The 16,813-nt window shown below is 41.1% G+C and overlaps 1 protein-coding gene across 2 annotated transcripts; it reads right to left on the bottom strand.

Moving 5' to 3' along the window:
• Positions 1–1,036: 1,036 nt before the first annotated feature.
• Positions 1,037–10,134, bottom strand: LOC133966570 (filensin). Of its 2 annotated transcripts, none has more exons than XM_062401546.1 (8): positions 9,605–10,134; positions 8,580–8,640; positions 7,832–7,927; positions 6,128–6,220; positions 4,200–4,313; positions 3,278–3,498; positions 2,728–2,819; positions 1,037–2,554 (listed from the first exon to the last, which is right to left on the bottom strand). In XM_062401546.1, exons 1-8 carry the CDS (start codon positions 9,976–9,978, stop codon positions 1,563–1,565), a joined length of 2,043 nt encoding a protein of 680 aa, XP_062257530.1. In that variant the 5' UTR covers positions 9,979–10,134; the 3' UTR covers positions 1,037–1,562. The 2 variants fall into 2 exon arrangements, with proteins under 2 accessions (XP_062257530.1, XP_062257531.1); XM_062401547.1 differs by having other exon boundaries at positions 4,200–4,307.
• Positions 10,135–16,813: the final 6,679 nt, after the last annotated feature.

Raw genomic sequence — 16,813 nt, 5'->3', positions numbered from 1 at the left:
AGTTAAAAACATTACTTTGAATGAATGCTAATGTTGCTTTGTGTCTCTTGAAGTGCAACTGTTTGCAAAATCAGTTTATAAAGTGATAATATGTCACATTAACAAGTTAACTTGTTTCCCATCTGACCGAAAATTTAAAATAATGTAATAAAATAACAATAACAAGAACATTTCTTAATGGCAAAAGCAGGGAAAGAACCATGGGCTACATTATTTATTGGACATCCACCAATTCATTATCTCTACCTGGTCCAAGAGAGGCTGGAGTCAATCCCATCTGACATTGGGTGAGAGACGAGGTTCACCCAGGAATGGTTGAATTCAAAACCGTCTAACTGCGCAGCTGAGGTCCTAACCACTGCACCAACGTGCCACTTTGACGGAACATGAAGACAATTGAAGAATCTCGGCCAATGCCACTGTCACAGGGTGAATAAACATGTTCTCAACCATTATCTCACTCTTTACATATACCAGACTGTCACAACTTGATCATGCTACTTGTGTTTAGTTTTTTCTTTACAGTTTTTTCTGTGTCTTTGGACATTTTAATAGTAAAACATATTTTGTTTGAAACAGCTTACTGTAGTTTAAGAAGGTTAGAAATGAATTGTTTTCTCTCAAATCTCCTCTGACATCATTTGCTCTTGGCGTCTTTCATTTCTGAGATTGTCTTTACATATTCCTCTCGCCAACCCTTTTCCTATTATTATTCTCCGTTCTGGAGAGAGGGTTGATTATTTAAATGCAGAAGGACATTGTGAACTACTTAAGATCACATCAAAAATGAATGAGATCACTCCATATGCTGCGGCACATTGAGATTGAAAGAATTTATATTCCAAATGGATACTATAACAGCCATTTGTTGCAAAAAAAAGAGAAGAATATGGGGCATTTTCAGCCAATGAATGATTATTACACTGTAATACACATATTTATTTGTTCTCACATGCACTAGAGGATATTACACCTATCATGTAAGTGTGTGAGGTGATGCACATTATCGACAAACAAACTGGACAAGGTATTTTAATGTTTGAATCTTATTTATTGATCAATATATCAAAGCAAATTATTACACAGCAAAATTGTGCTGAGGGCAGGCAGTGGCATCAAATTGAAAGAATGAGTTCAAAGGGGAAATTCTAAGACAGTTCAGAAGGGTGGCACAACTTCTTTTTTTTATTAGTTTTTCTTTGAATTTACATTGGTGGCATGGAGATTTGTTATTCATCGTCCAAAGTTTTCAGACAGTAAAGGACTCATGAGCATGAGCAATGGTTATTAAAGTCGAACAACAGCAGCACTTATGGAACCAGCCAAACGTATTCTGGACGCAAGACCAGAGACTGCAAGCAAATGGAAGAGCATTGAATATCAGAGCAGGAATGTGTAGGTGGTCTTCAAGCTTGGTTGTTCTCCCTTAGAGACCAAAACACTGGTCTTATTACAGCAGTTTTGAGGAGCAGCGGTATTTATGTTGTCTGATACCAACATCATTTTATCTTGCCAAACCCTGTAGGACCCTGGCGGAGTTTACTGAGTCTTCATGTTGGGCTTCAATGTTTCTTCTTGCTGGACTTCTCGATCATGGTCTCCACCACCGTGGAAGTCTCCTCATAACCTTTAATCTTGCGGTCGTTGGAGTACTTTTCCACAGACTCCATCACCTCCACCTTCTCATAGCTCAGGGCGTCTGGAGTGTAGGTGCCGGAGCTGGTGCTAGCGCTGGAACTGGAGCTGGAGCTAGTACTGGCACCACGAGGTGCAGGCTTTGGAGTGGGTCCACTTGGGCCGTTGTCATCCCTGCTTTTCTTCAAGTGATCAGCAGCTGGGGTGGGATCTTTGGACCCTGGGCCAGAGGGTGGAGGGGCCGGGCTTGGATCTTTAGGGTTAGGGTGAGGCTCTCCTCCCTTATGCTTACCTTTACCTCCATTGTCTTTACCTTTTCCACCCTTATTGTCATCCTTTCCTCCTGGATTCACAGGCAAGTTGGGGCCGATAGGCTTGGGGTCCGGAGTGGGCTGAGGAGGTGGCAGGGGGGGAGTGGGTATTATGGGTCCATAAGGCTCATAGGGAGACACCATTCCATCTCGGATGGTGACATAGATGTGGCCGGCTGATGGTGTAGACGTGTAAAAGCAGGGATCTGAGTAACTGCCGTCACCGGTGACCAGGACGTACCGACCCTTGGTGTAGAAATCAGCGATTGGCTCAGGCTTCTTATACTTCCTCAGTCTGTCTCTGACAATGTTACAAAGGGTGTCAAAGGCTTTACTGATCTGAGCTCCGTCTGGGACATCCTGTGGAGACGCACCAGTGAGAACAGGCCTCTGCTCTTGTTTCTTCACCCTCTCCTCCTGCATTTCCTCAGATGAGATCCCCTTTGTTTCTTCTTCTGGAGCCTCCCCAGGGGCTCCCACATTTCTGTCCTCATGGCCACTGTCTATCACATCTTTCAGGTTCAGCTCTCTCTTCTTCATGACCTTCTTGGCCAGGAACTTCTGCCGGGGCTTGACGCTGGTGATGTCTTGGATAGCCTGAGTGATATCTGGAAAAAAATTTGGTCAAACATAAACGACCTAGAACTGCTAAGAAAACACAAAAACACTGAATCTCGACAATAAATCATACAGTACTTGTCTCTTGGAATGGCAGCTGATTGTTGCACCCAGTAGTGATTCTGAATTGAAAGCAGCTGTGATGTGCTCATGGTGCGCTTACCTCTCCCCCTGCTTGATGCAGTCGGTGTGTGAGTGTAGCGGTAATTAGTGGTGAACAGGGTAATGGGAGTGCCAATTATCGCTGAATTCAACCTGCAGGAAAAAGAGCAGTGCAATGTCACCAATTCAACCTCCACGAAGCAAGCAACGAGAAACCGGGTAAGGAAATCCATCATTCACGATCGTCAAAAAAAGGAGTAAACGGGAAATTTATCTAATCTGGTGTTGGTAATTGGATGTGATGCAACTAATCTGACATGAGAAAGACCCCACTCTGGATTTGTTTTTCTAGTGCAGTGAAGGGAAATATTTGCTTTCACACAGCACCATCTGCTGTCTGATTCCGCACCTCACATGAACCTAGTTACAGTTATATCTATGCCATTAGAAATATGACCCAACCTCTGTACTCGGTCAGAGAGGCACTTTTTGGGAAAGTGGAACGTCCTGTTCAATGTCTTTCGCTGTCTCTCCCTCTCTCTCTGTCTGTGTGTGTGTGTGTGTGTGTGTGTGTGTGTGTGTGTGTGTTTATCCAGGCACAGTTAGCCCACCTGTTATCCTCATTCTCGATGATCCTCTTGTACCTCTCCAGCTCGTTCTCAAGAGACGTCTGGTACATGGACAGGTGGCGACATTCGTTGGTGAACTTCTCCAGGGACCTCTCGGCTTCCTCGATCTCCTTGCGCAGAGACTCGATTTGCTCGTTGTACATCTGGATCTCGTCGTCGTAGCTCTCCTGTGTGTTTTTGATGGTTTGATCCAACATGGAAGTCTGAGCAAAGAGACAGAGGCAAGGGGTCATTATGAAATCCTGAATGATAACCAAAGGGCCATGACAGAAAATTACGTCATTAATAATATGTTTAGTGTGTGTTGCTAATGAAAGTAAGAAATGAAGTAAATTGATCAGCAACTGAATGTGGTTAATGTATCACATGTCCATACAGATGAAAGATTGACTGAGAATCATAAAGAAAGAATCATTGTTGAAATCAATGCAGAAGAGAAACTAAATCTGATTGTGTTGCATTCGATTGCACTAAATTGGTTCTCCCTCACTTCAGGTGAGGAATCGCTACTACCCTGTTATAAAATGGTCATGGCTGACACCTAGTGGTGTTTCTTCAGCCTCTAGTATTAAGCTATTAGCACAAGAGAGGAGGCCTATTTTTATTAATAAATCTATTATATTTTACAAGTTAGTTTTGGATACTAACACACACCACTACTGCCAATAAGTACTCGTGGTTTTCCCTTCCTTCAATCACAGCAAATGTATTATCTTTTTATTTTGGACTGTTGGAGGGCATCCTGATTTCATTTATAATGTTCTTGTTAGCAAAATTGACAACCGTTTATATTGAGTTATCGTCCATTTGGCCCGTCAGAGACAAATTTAATAGCCTATAAAACAAGCAATAACAATTAATCTGCACACACTCTGTTGTTGTCATGGTGAACATTGTGACCCACCTCAGTCCTCAGGCGATGCTTCTGAGCCTGTAGCTGACAGAGGGCGCTCTTATATTCCTCCAACTGGCTCTGCAGCCCCGGTACCTTCCTCTGGGACAGCAGCTTCTCCTGCTCCTTCACAGGTCGAGCACAAATCAATGAGAACTTGCAGGGACGTGCCGGGTGACTACAAAGCATGAAGGCTACATGGCACAACACTCTCACGCAGCTGGCAGTCCAGTCTGCGTCTGAAATCTCAGTCCTAAAAGCTTCACTGATAGATTTCTGAGTTTAATGGCATCAGAACAATTGTGTCCTGTGCTATGGTCGACGTTTTCCGTTTTTCTACTTTAAAAATGAACCTACTGAGTGTTTCTATCCTAGAAGGTGAATTACTGATGCTGATTTGGACGGATGTGCCCTTAGAGCTTCACTTGGTACATTGGATTGATGTTGACAATAGAACGTGATAGTTCCTAACTTTATCAATATCTAATCATTTCAGAAAAAAAATGTTTTTTTGTCAAGACAATCTGTACCAGACAACCCTAACCCACATTTTGGATCCGTCATTAGCAATTCTTCAAACTTAAATGACGTCGTTCTCTACCATCAGGTACAAACCAAACAAGTGTACCAGACCTTATCTGTCATGGTGACAATACTAAATACTTGAAAGGTCACGGAACAGTCGTGGTTTTGCTAAAATGCACAAACATAATGTGTGCAGTTGGTTATATTTAGGAAAACAACACAATCTGGGCCAAAATAGTTACTTCCCTAAGGTTCCTTAAACTTTGTCATGGTCTCTATTACAGTAATTAACACATGCTAATGGGCGTGAAACAAAGTCGATTCATATTTTACACAGGAGACGAACGGTGGTCTCTTAAGTGGAGGTCTTGCAGATAATCAATGGTCTTGTTTTTTCATTGGTCAGTCTCACCTCAGCCTAAAGCTTGTAATAATCTAAAAAGCTTACGGCTGCTATACTGGGAAATAAATGATTATCCTCAAACAAACTTCCTCAAACTGAACTAAGCTGTCACATTTGAATGCATTCATGCTTCCTAAACTTTAAGATAGCTTTTCTATTGAGTTATACTTGCAAATGCAAATTCATATACTTATAGAGTCATTTCAGGTCAGAGATGGATTAAAACTAAATATTTGATAAGGAACGTTTTGCAATACTTTGTGCAATATTTTATGCTTTGTTTCATATTTCTCTGGTGAGTCACTTAAGTCAGACTGAAGTACAGATATATATAAGATGCAACATAAAAAGTTAGAACTACTTTCCCATAAAAATAATATTATTGGTGTTAAATAATGTGAGAGAGCATCGTGTCTGAACATATTTGTTTGATGTCTATCATAGTTGTTCATGTATATCAGACTGTAAAGACCATAACGTTATTGTATAATTCAGAATTAAAGGGATCAGCCATTTGTTTTCTTCATCAACTATTATTTCAGGGGTTGCCCAGCATTGCAGACACAAGCGGTGGCTCTTTGTTTCTGCCCACTGACATTGAATCAAGCACAACTATCCAATCTGCTACACCAACAAAAATCACAGTGGCACGCTTCCTCCCAGAATTAGCAGGCACGGCAGTTCTCCCTGGCACTTCCTTCATTATTTGTCATGACGCTCTCGAACTGCGGGCCTATCCATGTGTCCCAGCGACTGTTTGTTTGAGTGTCTGTGCTATTCACACGTACACACAAACACACACGCACACTGAGAGAGGCACGTACGCTAAATACACAGACACCCAGGCTCGGGTAACCAACTGGATCCACTAGTCTGTAACCTCATCAAACCTAACACACAAAGCCAGGACTGACACACATGCAAACACCATCTTCATGCCTGGAGACAGCAACACACGCACACACACACACACACACCCAAACAAGCACAGAGACAGCATTAGTGACCTCACCTCAGAGATGCCCACTGACACATTGGGAACGAGGGGAAGTGTCTGGTTGATTTGCTGCAGAATGCTTACGTAGGTCTGGATCTCTGCAAGGTTCTGTGTTGGGGAAGATCACATGAAGATAAAACACACAGTGCACATCTTTGCAAAAGAAAGAACATCCCCTGTGTATTTAATTGTCTCAAATACCTCTTGCTTACTGACAATGCACGTCTCACAGAGGAAAAAGGTTTTCATTTATCTGAAATATATTTAGAAATGCTGCCGGCATTTCTTCAAAGCCAATATCATGTTATCTATTTAAAATGGTACCTGCACAATGGCAGGCTCAATAATAAGGAGCATCAATATAGTCCCTCTATCACAAGAATACTGCACATTCATGTGAGATGACTCTCTTTTCTTTCTAACCTTAATATAGTAACAGTGGTGCCCTTTTGATATGCTATCTCAATATTGCCACAGATTTATTCATAATGAAAAGCAGCCGTGGGTGAAACTGAAACAGGAAATTCCACAGCATGGAAGTCTGCACGTTATTCCTGTTGCCTTTTTTATGGAGCGATAACAGTTTTCTTTTCATCTCGGCCTTTCTTGCTGCACCTTAAAGCAAATTCTACCCGCGATGTTTTTGTCATCTGACAGTGCCTGTGAAAACCAGTGTGACTATGTCTCTGCAATCCTTCCCCCACTCATGTCAGGATAGGTGAACTGTTGCTCAAGCCCCGTCAACGTAACAACACCACCTTGGGCACACACGATAAAGAGATATAAAGAAAACACAAGACTGTGGGTGATAGCCTGACAGAGAAATCCACTCACAACATTTTGCCTTTAAAGAACAATGTTGCTGTAAAACTCAATTTCAAGATGCCATAACCCTTTAAAAAGCAATATGTCGGAAATATTACAGTAGGTGATGGAAGACAAACAGAGCTAGAGAAGAAGAAGACACAGTGGAAACACAACATGGCAATAAATCAAACAAAGAAGAAGAATGTTACAGTAACTGCTTTAATAAGCAATCATTACAGTTTGTCAGAGAGTGGCTCTTACTGGCCCAGTATCAATCGATAGAGGACGCCAGCATTTCACCATCAAGGCAATCGCTCACTGTCACTCCTGTATGCTTCTGTCATTTGCATCCATAGATATAGTTTCCTGTCCACAAAACTCTGCACTGACTTTTATTACTGACAATCAAAAAAGGATTTTAGAAATATCTGTACATTTGCCAGTGAACCTTTTTTTTCCTTAAAATGCATTTGGCGAAACAAATGAGTCGTAAACAAATAAGTTCTAGGACACAGAGTTTGTCTGTGGGCTCATGCAACCACATGGATTGTGTAATTGAAATGTACGTCCAGTCGTTGAAACGCAACCAACAAATATAAAATGCAATATTCATTCGAAGAATATGTATCAATCATTAGGGACGACCTGACAATCCATAACAATATGCTTTATAACTATGAGATACCCTTTCTACTTGGATTTAAATTGATGATTCATTTTGAGTTGTTTTATTCAATAGTTCCACATCTTCACCTCCTGACCTCAGTCTACTGCCAGTTCACAGGAGCTTTTAAAGTGGTGGGACCAATCAAAAATCTTTATTGCAGGATTATGTGTCATGTGAAGGAGCAGGGTTTCCATGGCACCACGGCACAAGAGTATATTGTTTATTAACCTTTCGAGGTCACTGACCTTCTTGTGCCGATCTCTGGTGGAGTTGATGTCATCCTGCAGGAACTGTGATTGGATCTGATACTCCAGGTTTCTCAGCAGAGAACTGTCAGCCTCCTGTGAGAGGAGAGGAGAGGAGAGGAGAGAAGAGAAGAGAAGAGAAGAGAAGAGAAGAGAAGAGAAGAGAAGAGAAGAGAAGAGAAGAGAAGAGAAGAGAAGAAAAGAAAAGAAAAGAAAAGAGGAGAGAAAAGAAGAGAAGAGAAGAGAAGAGAAGAGAAGAAAAGAGGAGAGAAGAGAAGAGAAGAGAAGAGAAGAGAAGAGAAGAGAAGAGAAGAGAAGAGAAGAGAAGAGAAGAGAAGAAAAGAGGAGAGAAGAGAAGAGAAGAGAAGAGAAGGCAAGAGAAGAGAAGGCAAGAGAAGACCAACAAAAGAGAACCAATGAAAAATCTACATTGTGAAGCGTGATGTGTTCAACAAAAGCCCCAAAAATGAACTGAAACGACACAATGCAGCATCACAACTTCCAAAAAATGAAGCTCAGTATTATACGGGCAATTTAAAATCAGCTTAACTTTTCTCTTTTTCAGCACTTATATCAAAAATACATTCTCTTCCTGCATAGTTACTATCTTTCTTCAATCAGCATGCCCCATAATCATTCTGCTGTCTCTCGCTTCACATGTTTGTGGAAATGCTCTCATGCAGTATTATTGAAATGCTGTTATTTCTTCCCGTTGACGTCATTGAACTGAATTTCATCCACACAATACCTTGTTTAGCTGTTCCAGAGTGCCACGTAGCTGCTCTTGGTAATCACACTCGTTCCTATATCTGAAACATAAAACATCTTGATAAGAATCACTGCACGACCACAAGCTAACGATGAAACCTAAGTGCACGGGGCCTAATCAGCTGCTCACACACGCACAACAGTTGGGCTTGTTTTTTTCAGTCCAATTGGGAGTTAATGTTGTGTGCTCACATTGACAGAACACAGATTAACAAAGGCCTGTTACGTGCCGGAGTCATAAATCGCAACTACACACAGTGAAAGTCGTCTCTCTTCACAAGCTGATACAACCACGGTGGGTCAGTGTATTTCTTAGCTCAATCTTGCACTAGTGAAGCTTATCTGTCTTCAGACATGTTTATATGGACTTGTAATTACATTCGTTGCTCCTCATTAATCACAAACACTTTATATCTCTGTCTCTAATGGTGTATGACCATGCAGATTCTTCTCCTACGGCTTTGAAAAGTGTTTGTTGTGGGTGATTCCTAAACCTTGTTGTGGCCCGTTTTCAATGGAACAAATAATCCTCATGTAAACACAATATGCCCTGTGGATTATCCAGAGTGACGTGTTTCTGAAATGTTGTCAGTCCAACTGCTGGTTGACTTTACAGAAGCAACTCAAACAAGATCACATGCTCCGCCCACTGGTTGGCAGAAATCTCGAGGATGAAGTTGTTAAATAGAACTTGGGGAAACTTATTTCCAACTAGGTACAATTGTCAACATGCCCATTTAATTAACTTCAGTATCTTAAATATTGCTTTGTGAACTTTTGGGATAAATTTATGAATACTTTTCAGACTTTAACGACCTTATTATAACAATAGAAGTATATAAGAATGTAATCACAACTTATATTTCTTGTAAAGTTTCCTATAGTCCCTGAAATGATTTATTTTACAATCCACATCTTTACTTTTTAATACTTTCACTGGATCTCTGAATTTAAAAAGTTGACCTTTGACACACTGATACGGCTAACCACCGCCCACTCTCTTACTTGTTGGTGAAATCATCCAACATGCGGCAGGCGTCCCTCAGCTCTCTGTCCAGCTTGGCCCGGTCGGATGACAGCTCTCGGATCCGTTTCCTGTTGACATCAGTCTGCTCTGTAAAAGCCTCCTCCAGGCCGCTGGCTTCTTCCATTCGCTGCAGCGTCTCCAGCTGCTTGCGGAAAACGGCGTTGCGCTGCTCCAGGACTCGCGCCCTGTTGATGTACCGGGCAAAGCGGCTGTTGAGCTCCTGGAGGCTCTCCCAGCCCTGGATGGCTGAGATACCTGCAGAGGTCTCAGAGTCCTCGGGCTCCTCAGTGAAGACATCTGTATGCTCGTACTTCTCCTTGCGCACTTCGTGCAGGTAGCTGGTCTTATACATGGTGGTACGCTTCTCTCCCTCTGGGCAGATGGTATCCCTGGAGTGCTTGTCCCCTGCAGCACCTTTATTGTGTGAAAACTTGGATGGTCACCCTTGGCTGTCTCATGCTAGACTAAACGCTGCACAGCCCTGGCTGGCGGCGAAATAGCCCCCAAAACCTCCCCCTGGCTGTGGCCACGCACGCTGCGGGCCTGGGACCTTCCAGGGAGCATTGTTTCTTTTGTGGCTTTGAAAAGCCGTGCTGTTGATGACAAAGCAGAACCACAAATGCAAACAATTGACTGAACCGCGAAAACACTGGGTGGTCATGCACCATTATTTTGGTTCTTAGTCAGCTGCTTTCTGGATCCATGTTTGATATAACAGATGGATGGTGGCCCAGCGCTGGACAGAGAGGAAATTTCGTGCAGTGTTTGAATTGTGTGGAAAACTATTCCTGATGTAAGTGGCTCAGTGTTGACACACTGTGCTAACAGGTGGAAGCTAGTTGTATTTTGGCTCATAACCTCAAAAGCATTTCATCGAACACCTGCATTACAGAAACATGTTCCTTATTGGTGATAAGCAGTCAGGCCCAGTTGAGCAGATGCATGGTTACGCAAAACAGGGAGGTTTTATCTGTTCCCAAAATAGAATGAAAAAAACATTCCAAACAAGAAGATACGAATAAACTGAAAAACTAAATATTTGAAAAAAGTTTCAATTCCCTATCTCCACACATTATGTTGTTTGTTTAAACAGAAACAATCAAACAGCCAATTTTCAAAATGCAAAGTGAGTGGCAATGTTGGGAAAATGTCTCAGAGGCAAAGATACTCTTTTGTTTTTTTGATAACATAACAAGAGCCTGTAGTTGTTTTTTAATGGGGGGGATTTTGCCCACCATCTCTACATTTATTCATTTCCCCGTTCATATTTTCATTATTCCTCACACACTCATTGTTACAATCTGCAAAGACGAGAGCGAGGCAGCGTCGGACGAACAGCAGCTTCTGCGTTCGGTCGCTCTCTGTGGTTCAAGGTCAGTCAACGTCCCTCTGGACACATCCAGCAGCAAGCTGTCTGTAAAACAGCTGAATGTTACATGTGTCAAATGGCTTTAGATCAGCACTTCAGCCTATTTTGGCCTCAGCAAAGCCTGCAGCTCGAGGGCAGGCTGTGATTTTAACAGAAACAAAATAGACGCTTTAAAGGATTATAAATAACAGTATAATTTCTCATTAGTCAGTAACGAGTTAATTGATCAAACCAATACTGTAAAATCATATATGTCTATGTGATAACCTTCAACTACACTACCTACATAGTATGTGTGACGATTTAACTGACAAATGAGCCCATTGAGATTTATATATCTTTTAACGAAAAACAAACCAATGTATGAAAGTGCAATCAACAGATCTTAACATTTGTCAACATTTGTTAATCTCGGATATTAACTCCCTCAGATCAAGAGACCAATTCTCTTACCCATTTAAAATGACATCCACCGTGATTTATATTATTTAGCATTCAGTTATTTCCCAGTACACCAAACCCATGAATGTTGCTTCCAGCTAATGAACAGAATCTCTCCCAGGGTGCTCCACTGTGCCTGTGTGAATCACCACCAGTCGGTACCAGTCAGCTAATGCACTGGATGCATTCATTAAATATGAGTCTTTCTTCGTGTTTGTGGTGGCATTTAGACTCGTTACAGAGAAAGTCACACTGAGACAATGTTCACCCAAGGGTGTTTTCATGTCACTGTGGGTACACTGTTTTTTATATAACTGCTAGTTTTTGTGTTATGCAAATGCTGAGCGAAATTAATACCATCATTAATATCATTTTACACACTGGTAAGGAATGAAGGAAATGTACTTTAATACCTCAACCTGTAGGCAATTAGAAAGAGTTGATTTCCGTGTGAGTCTTCAAGAAAGTGAAGAACTCAAACAAGCAGGTTAATATGTCTAATAGAGGCAAGTGCAACCAGTATACCTAGTTATTTGCAGCCACTCACATAACATAGAAGGAAAAGTTGGGTTTACTAGAATGACACTCAGTAAAGAGAATACCTTTGCACAGGCCTAATATCCATCCATCCATATAGTGCCCTTTTGAGGGTCATGGGTCGAGCTGGAGCCAATCCCAGTTGATATTGGGCAAAAGAAGAGGGACAGGCTGGACATGTTGCCAGCAAATCGCAGGGACAACCTAAAGAGACCATTTACACTCACAATCAAAAGGCCTCAGCCAACTTCTTCTGTGTGCCCAGATCCCTACATAATAAATTAATATATATTAAAAGATGAATAGATGAATAGATAAATAGATAACAGATAAATTTGATAAATAGATAAATACACTAGATTTAATTTAGATCCATGAATTATTAGTGAAAATGTCTCAAATTCAATCTTATGGAACAAAGTTCATGGATCTGCTCCTTTGTCCAAATCCGCAATAAAATTAAATGGGTTCTTTCTATCTCCACGTTCCATCCTTCCACCAAGTTTTGCTTAAGTCTGTTTTGTAAGTTTTGCGTAAACAAAACAAAACAAAATCAATCAACAAGCAAACTAAGTCAAATGAAGGAACATTTGGTTTAATCAGAGTCCCTATCCTCAGATTTAAACCTTCACGTATATATATATATCTTTATAGATTAACCGCTGCTTATTCCCCTGTGACATTGACATCAATAAACTACCTCTCTCTCTCTGTTCACCCTTTCGCAGACGCCATGAATTATAGGTATTGCGCATGTTCTCCATGGATGAGGAGAGAAGGCCAGTATCTCACGTCCTTCTTACACATTTTCATCTATATTCAGCGGTTACGAGAGGCAGTAAATCCGCGACCCGGGTGAGATTAGAGAGCTGTCGGGTTGGAAATGAGAGTGTGGAGTTTATCCAGAGCTGAGACCTCATGGCCCAAAGTGATAGATACTAGCGAAGCTGAAGAATATATCGCTATATTCTAAATATCTAAAGGATGATAAAGACTAAGAGGAACATGCTGAAGCTGCTCTCTCATCTCGTGTGAGCTCAGAGGAAGGATGTGTTGTGTAGAGGTCTTGTATCCATCTGTGTCTATTATAGATGACAGAAGGACTTGTTGATTTGTATCTTCTGCTGTTTGGTGCGTTTCTATCTTTGAACTTCAACGACTCTGCTATGTGCTTGCCTGCTGCTGTCACGGTGAGAGGAGAGGAAAAGCCATCTTGCTGCTATTGACAAATAATTGTCATGGGGGTGGGAAATGAAAGACAGCTGCACTACCTTTCAAGTACAAAAAGAAATTGATCCTAACAAGCCATCAGTCCTGCTGCCTCGGCCTGTTTATCTGCCGATCAGGATGGTTGACCACAGAGATATGGTCCTTCAGCCTTTCACAGCTCTGTCTACACATTGATCCTCTGCAGAAAAACGAGGACGATGAAATCGGATGTGATTATGTCTCGCTAATCAGGTTTATTGAACCTGCAGTGCAGTTCATCATGAATCCATTTTACCTAAACAAAGGGTTATTATGGGGGGAGAATCTATATAAAATCACTTAATGCTACTGTTTTAAATATATGGAGGAGAGCACCAGGCATCACAATTAAATACTTACGTGACGTCCTGTTCACAAAAGATTGGAAAATGGTGATGACACAAGTAAATGAGTCGGTTCTCCGAGTTTTCAAGCATTCTTAAGCTCATTGTGTCGGTAATGAGCGCTCGCATTTCATTCTTGTGACATCGTCTATTTCAAGAGGTTTAAATCCTAAACATTCTGAAACAGAACCACGATACAGCCACTGCTATATAAGCAGCATGTTGAGCCCTCATTCATTTCCTAATGTATCAAAATTCACACGTCTCAATTCAATTTCTACAAAATTTAAATAAAATTATCATTATTTCTATATGAATAAATAAATAATTGAATGATGATTAGGTGAAGAGAACTAATAACCACGATATTGCAAACCCCGCAGGCACACGTCTGTAGACATGGAAACCCACCCACCAAGCAATCCACCATCTCAAATTGTGATATAAGATTAACAACCCGCTGCCACCACCTGAGCTCCAATTACTTTACTGAAGAAACTTCTTTTTATTGTATGATTAAAACTCGGACATATGTAAAGAATGAATTTATGATTCTCTTTAGAGTGAGGGCAAAAATCGAGGTTCAGAACTGTAGTGTGGATTTGAAGACGAATTTTTACAACTTCAATATCATGATAACGGACACAAGGAGAAATAGGGGCAAAGCAATTCAAAACATTTTTACACAGGAGTTGATGTAGAGTATGTGAACGATTGAAACACACTTTGTCGCGTGTTTCCTTTTACAAATTATTTTTCCCTCCACAAACTCAGACGCACATGAAATTGATTTCTCCACATCGTTTACTGTGCAGTGAAGCAAACACAGTCACAGTGAGCAAAGTGTAATGTGGCCCAACATTTGTCCCCATTCATTTTCTTGGTTGCACAAATGTATATCTCTGGAACGTATCACAGACCTTGCAAAACAAAGTACATCAAGCCATGAGTGAGCAGAGATGTGAAATAAAAGAGAGAATTATAAAGTTGGAATATCTCAATTTTATTCAAATGAGGGAGAAATTTACCTGCAGCTGCAAAATTCAGATGGAAAACTGATAACAGTAAGCAATGCCGTTAATATTTAACTCATAAGGAAACGTGAAGGGAAAGATTCTTATCCTACAGGATAACAAATATAACAAAATGCAAAACGCTACTTGGCTTCGTGCATGTTGCTTATTTACATGAGAGCTAGCTACTCGCCGACATGTCCACAGCAACAATTGGGAAGTGGAAAGGACTGGGTTAATGAAATGCTACTGGAGGTGGTCAGCGCATTGGGGTCGAAATTTACGTTGTTTCCGACATGAACTATGGAAATTGGTTCAGGACATTTTCCTTTCACATATGAAAACCACAAAAAGCTCTTGAATCTTGTCGTCATTTCAGGTTGACATATTCTTTGGCGTCTTCTACATGTATCAGACACATATTAGAAATGTTGTTGTGAATTTTGTTGCCTGTATTCTCACGCGAGTTCCCTCTGACATTTTCCAGACATTTTACGAGGGGGCTGCAGCTAAAGTCCTTGAAAACATTCATGCTTCTAGCAGCTTAACAGGAAGATCATTTCCTCAGGGGATGAATAGGAGCTTATACAAGAGGGGTGCAGTCGATTCACCTGGTAGTCCTGTGTTAGTTTTGCATATCTGCTGTATGTGAGCCAAGTGTTTGCTCACTGTAAATTAAAAATGTGTTTTTTAGTTTAGCAGTTCTACAAGGTCATCCATATAATGAAGGTGGACTAAAAGCATCATTCAGTGGGATCAAGTCAACATCTCCATCTGTAGAGAAGTTCACTGTGACGCTCATACATGTAAAAGATGACACACGCACCTCAGATGTGAAAGCAGCTCTGTTTCATACCTTTTGAACATATAGTGCGTAACCAAAGCTTTTAGCAGCTTAACAGGAAGATGTTTCCTTTCGGTAGATGTTAATTGGCAAAGTTTTCGTTGATCTTTCTTCAATCATACAAAGCTAAAGATCATCCGCTGCACAGTCTGCTTCTTATTTATAGACACGCACCTAACTTTCGACTGATTTCACATCCTGTGACCACCCACCCACCCACACACCCACAGAGCATCTTCTCTCACACACGATTAGAGATGTTACATGTGGTTCCTTCCTCTGAGCGCTCGTCAGGCAGAGGAGGAGAAAAAAACGGCAACTTTTTCTTTTCTCTCTCTCTCTCTCTCTCTCTCTCTCTCTCTCTCTCTCTCTCTCTCTCTCTCTCTCTCACTCTCTCTCTCTCTCTCTCCTCACAGGAATGAAGCGGTCCAGCAGGAGCAGCAGCATCAGCAGCAGCAGAAGCAGTGTATGTATGTGTGTTTGCAGGGGTGATACAGGATCTGACATACACAGAGAAAATATAATTATCAACCCGTCTGTGTCTCGCGCTGAAGGAGCATCCGCTAACATTTTCTGGTAAGTGTCTGAAATATTTAAGATTTGTGTTGTGTTTTGATTATTTTTGTTTTTTTCAAAGGAAACGACAGAATCAGCTTTTACATGCTGTTAAATATAGATTTACTTGTTCTTTCCTTTCTGAGATGAAGAGCTTAATACTCCAAATGGAGACCCCCTGCAGCGTAATTCTGCCCTTAGTCCCATTTTTAATCCAGCTCAGCAGGTGCTTCTTTATTTTATTTTATTGGCACTACTATGTATTTAATATCGTGTGTGTGACGTCCTTGAGAGTAACTTAGGTGCATTTTACCTAGAAATACATCAGATTTCAAAGATCAGGATTTTAAATCTGTGATCATGTCTTGCTGTCTTGGTTTTTGATACGTCGACAAACAAATTAATTGTTTTGTGAAGCAACAAATTCGTTTTTATCGGTTCAATTTGTTCTTTTAAATGTTTTTTTTAATCTTTATTCTTCTAGTTAGCTGATTTGCTTGCCGATTGGGTTTAAGTGACCCCCTTTGCAGCCCTGCCAACCCCCTGAGCCTCCTCTCAGACGTTGGCTCTCTGACCTCATCAATAACACAAAGACCTTTGTTTGATATAATTAACTCAGCCAGGAATGCTTTATCAAAAAAATATTGCAGAAATGTCAATCATGCCAGCATGATAACGACTTCACATGTCATTTCTTTTGATGATCTGTTGCTTTTGAATGAGTAACGTTGAAATTGGAACTTCCTGTTCCAAGTGAATAGGTGCTGCTGATGACTTAGCCATGGACACGCTGTCCTACGTGCTCACACAACTGAATTGAGGAAACCATGAGAATT

This window comes from Platichthys flesus, chromosome 12 (assembly GCF_949316205.1).
Source record: "Platichthys flesus chromosome 12, fPlaFle2.1, whole genome shotgun sequence".
In the NCBI taxonomy this organism is placed as follows: domain Eukaryota; kingdom Metazoa; phylum Chordata; class Actinopteri; order Pleuronectiformes; family Pleuronectidae; genus Platichthys; species Platichthys flesus.
This window is presented reverse-complemented; position numbering and strand designations above follow the sequence as displayed.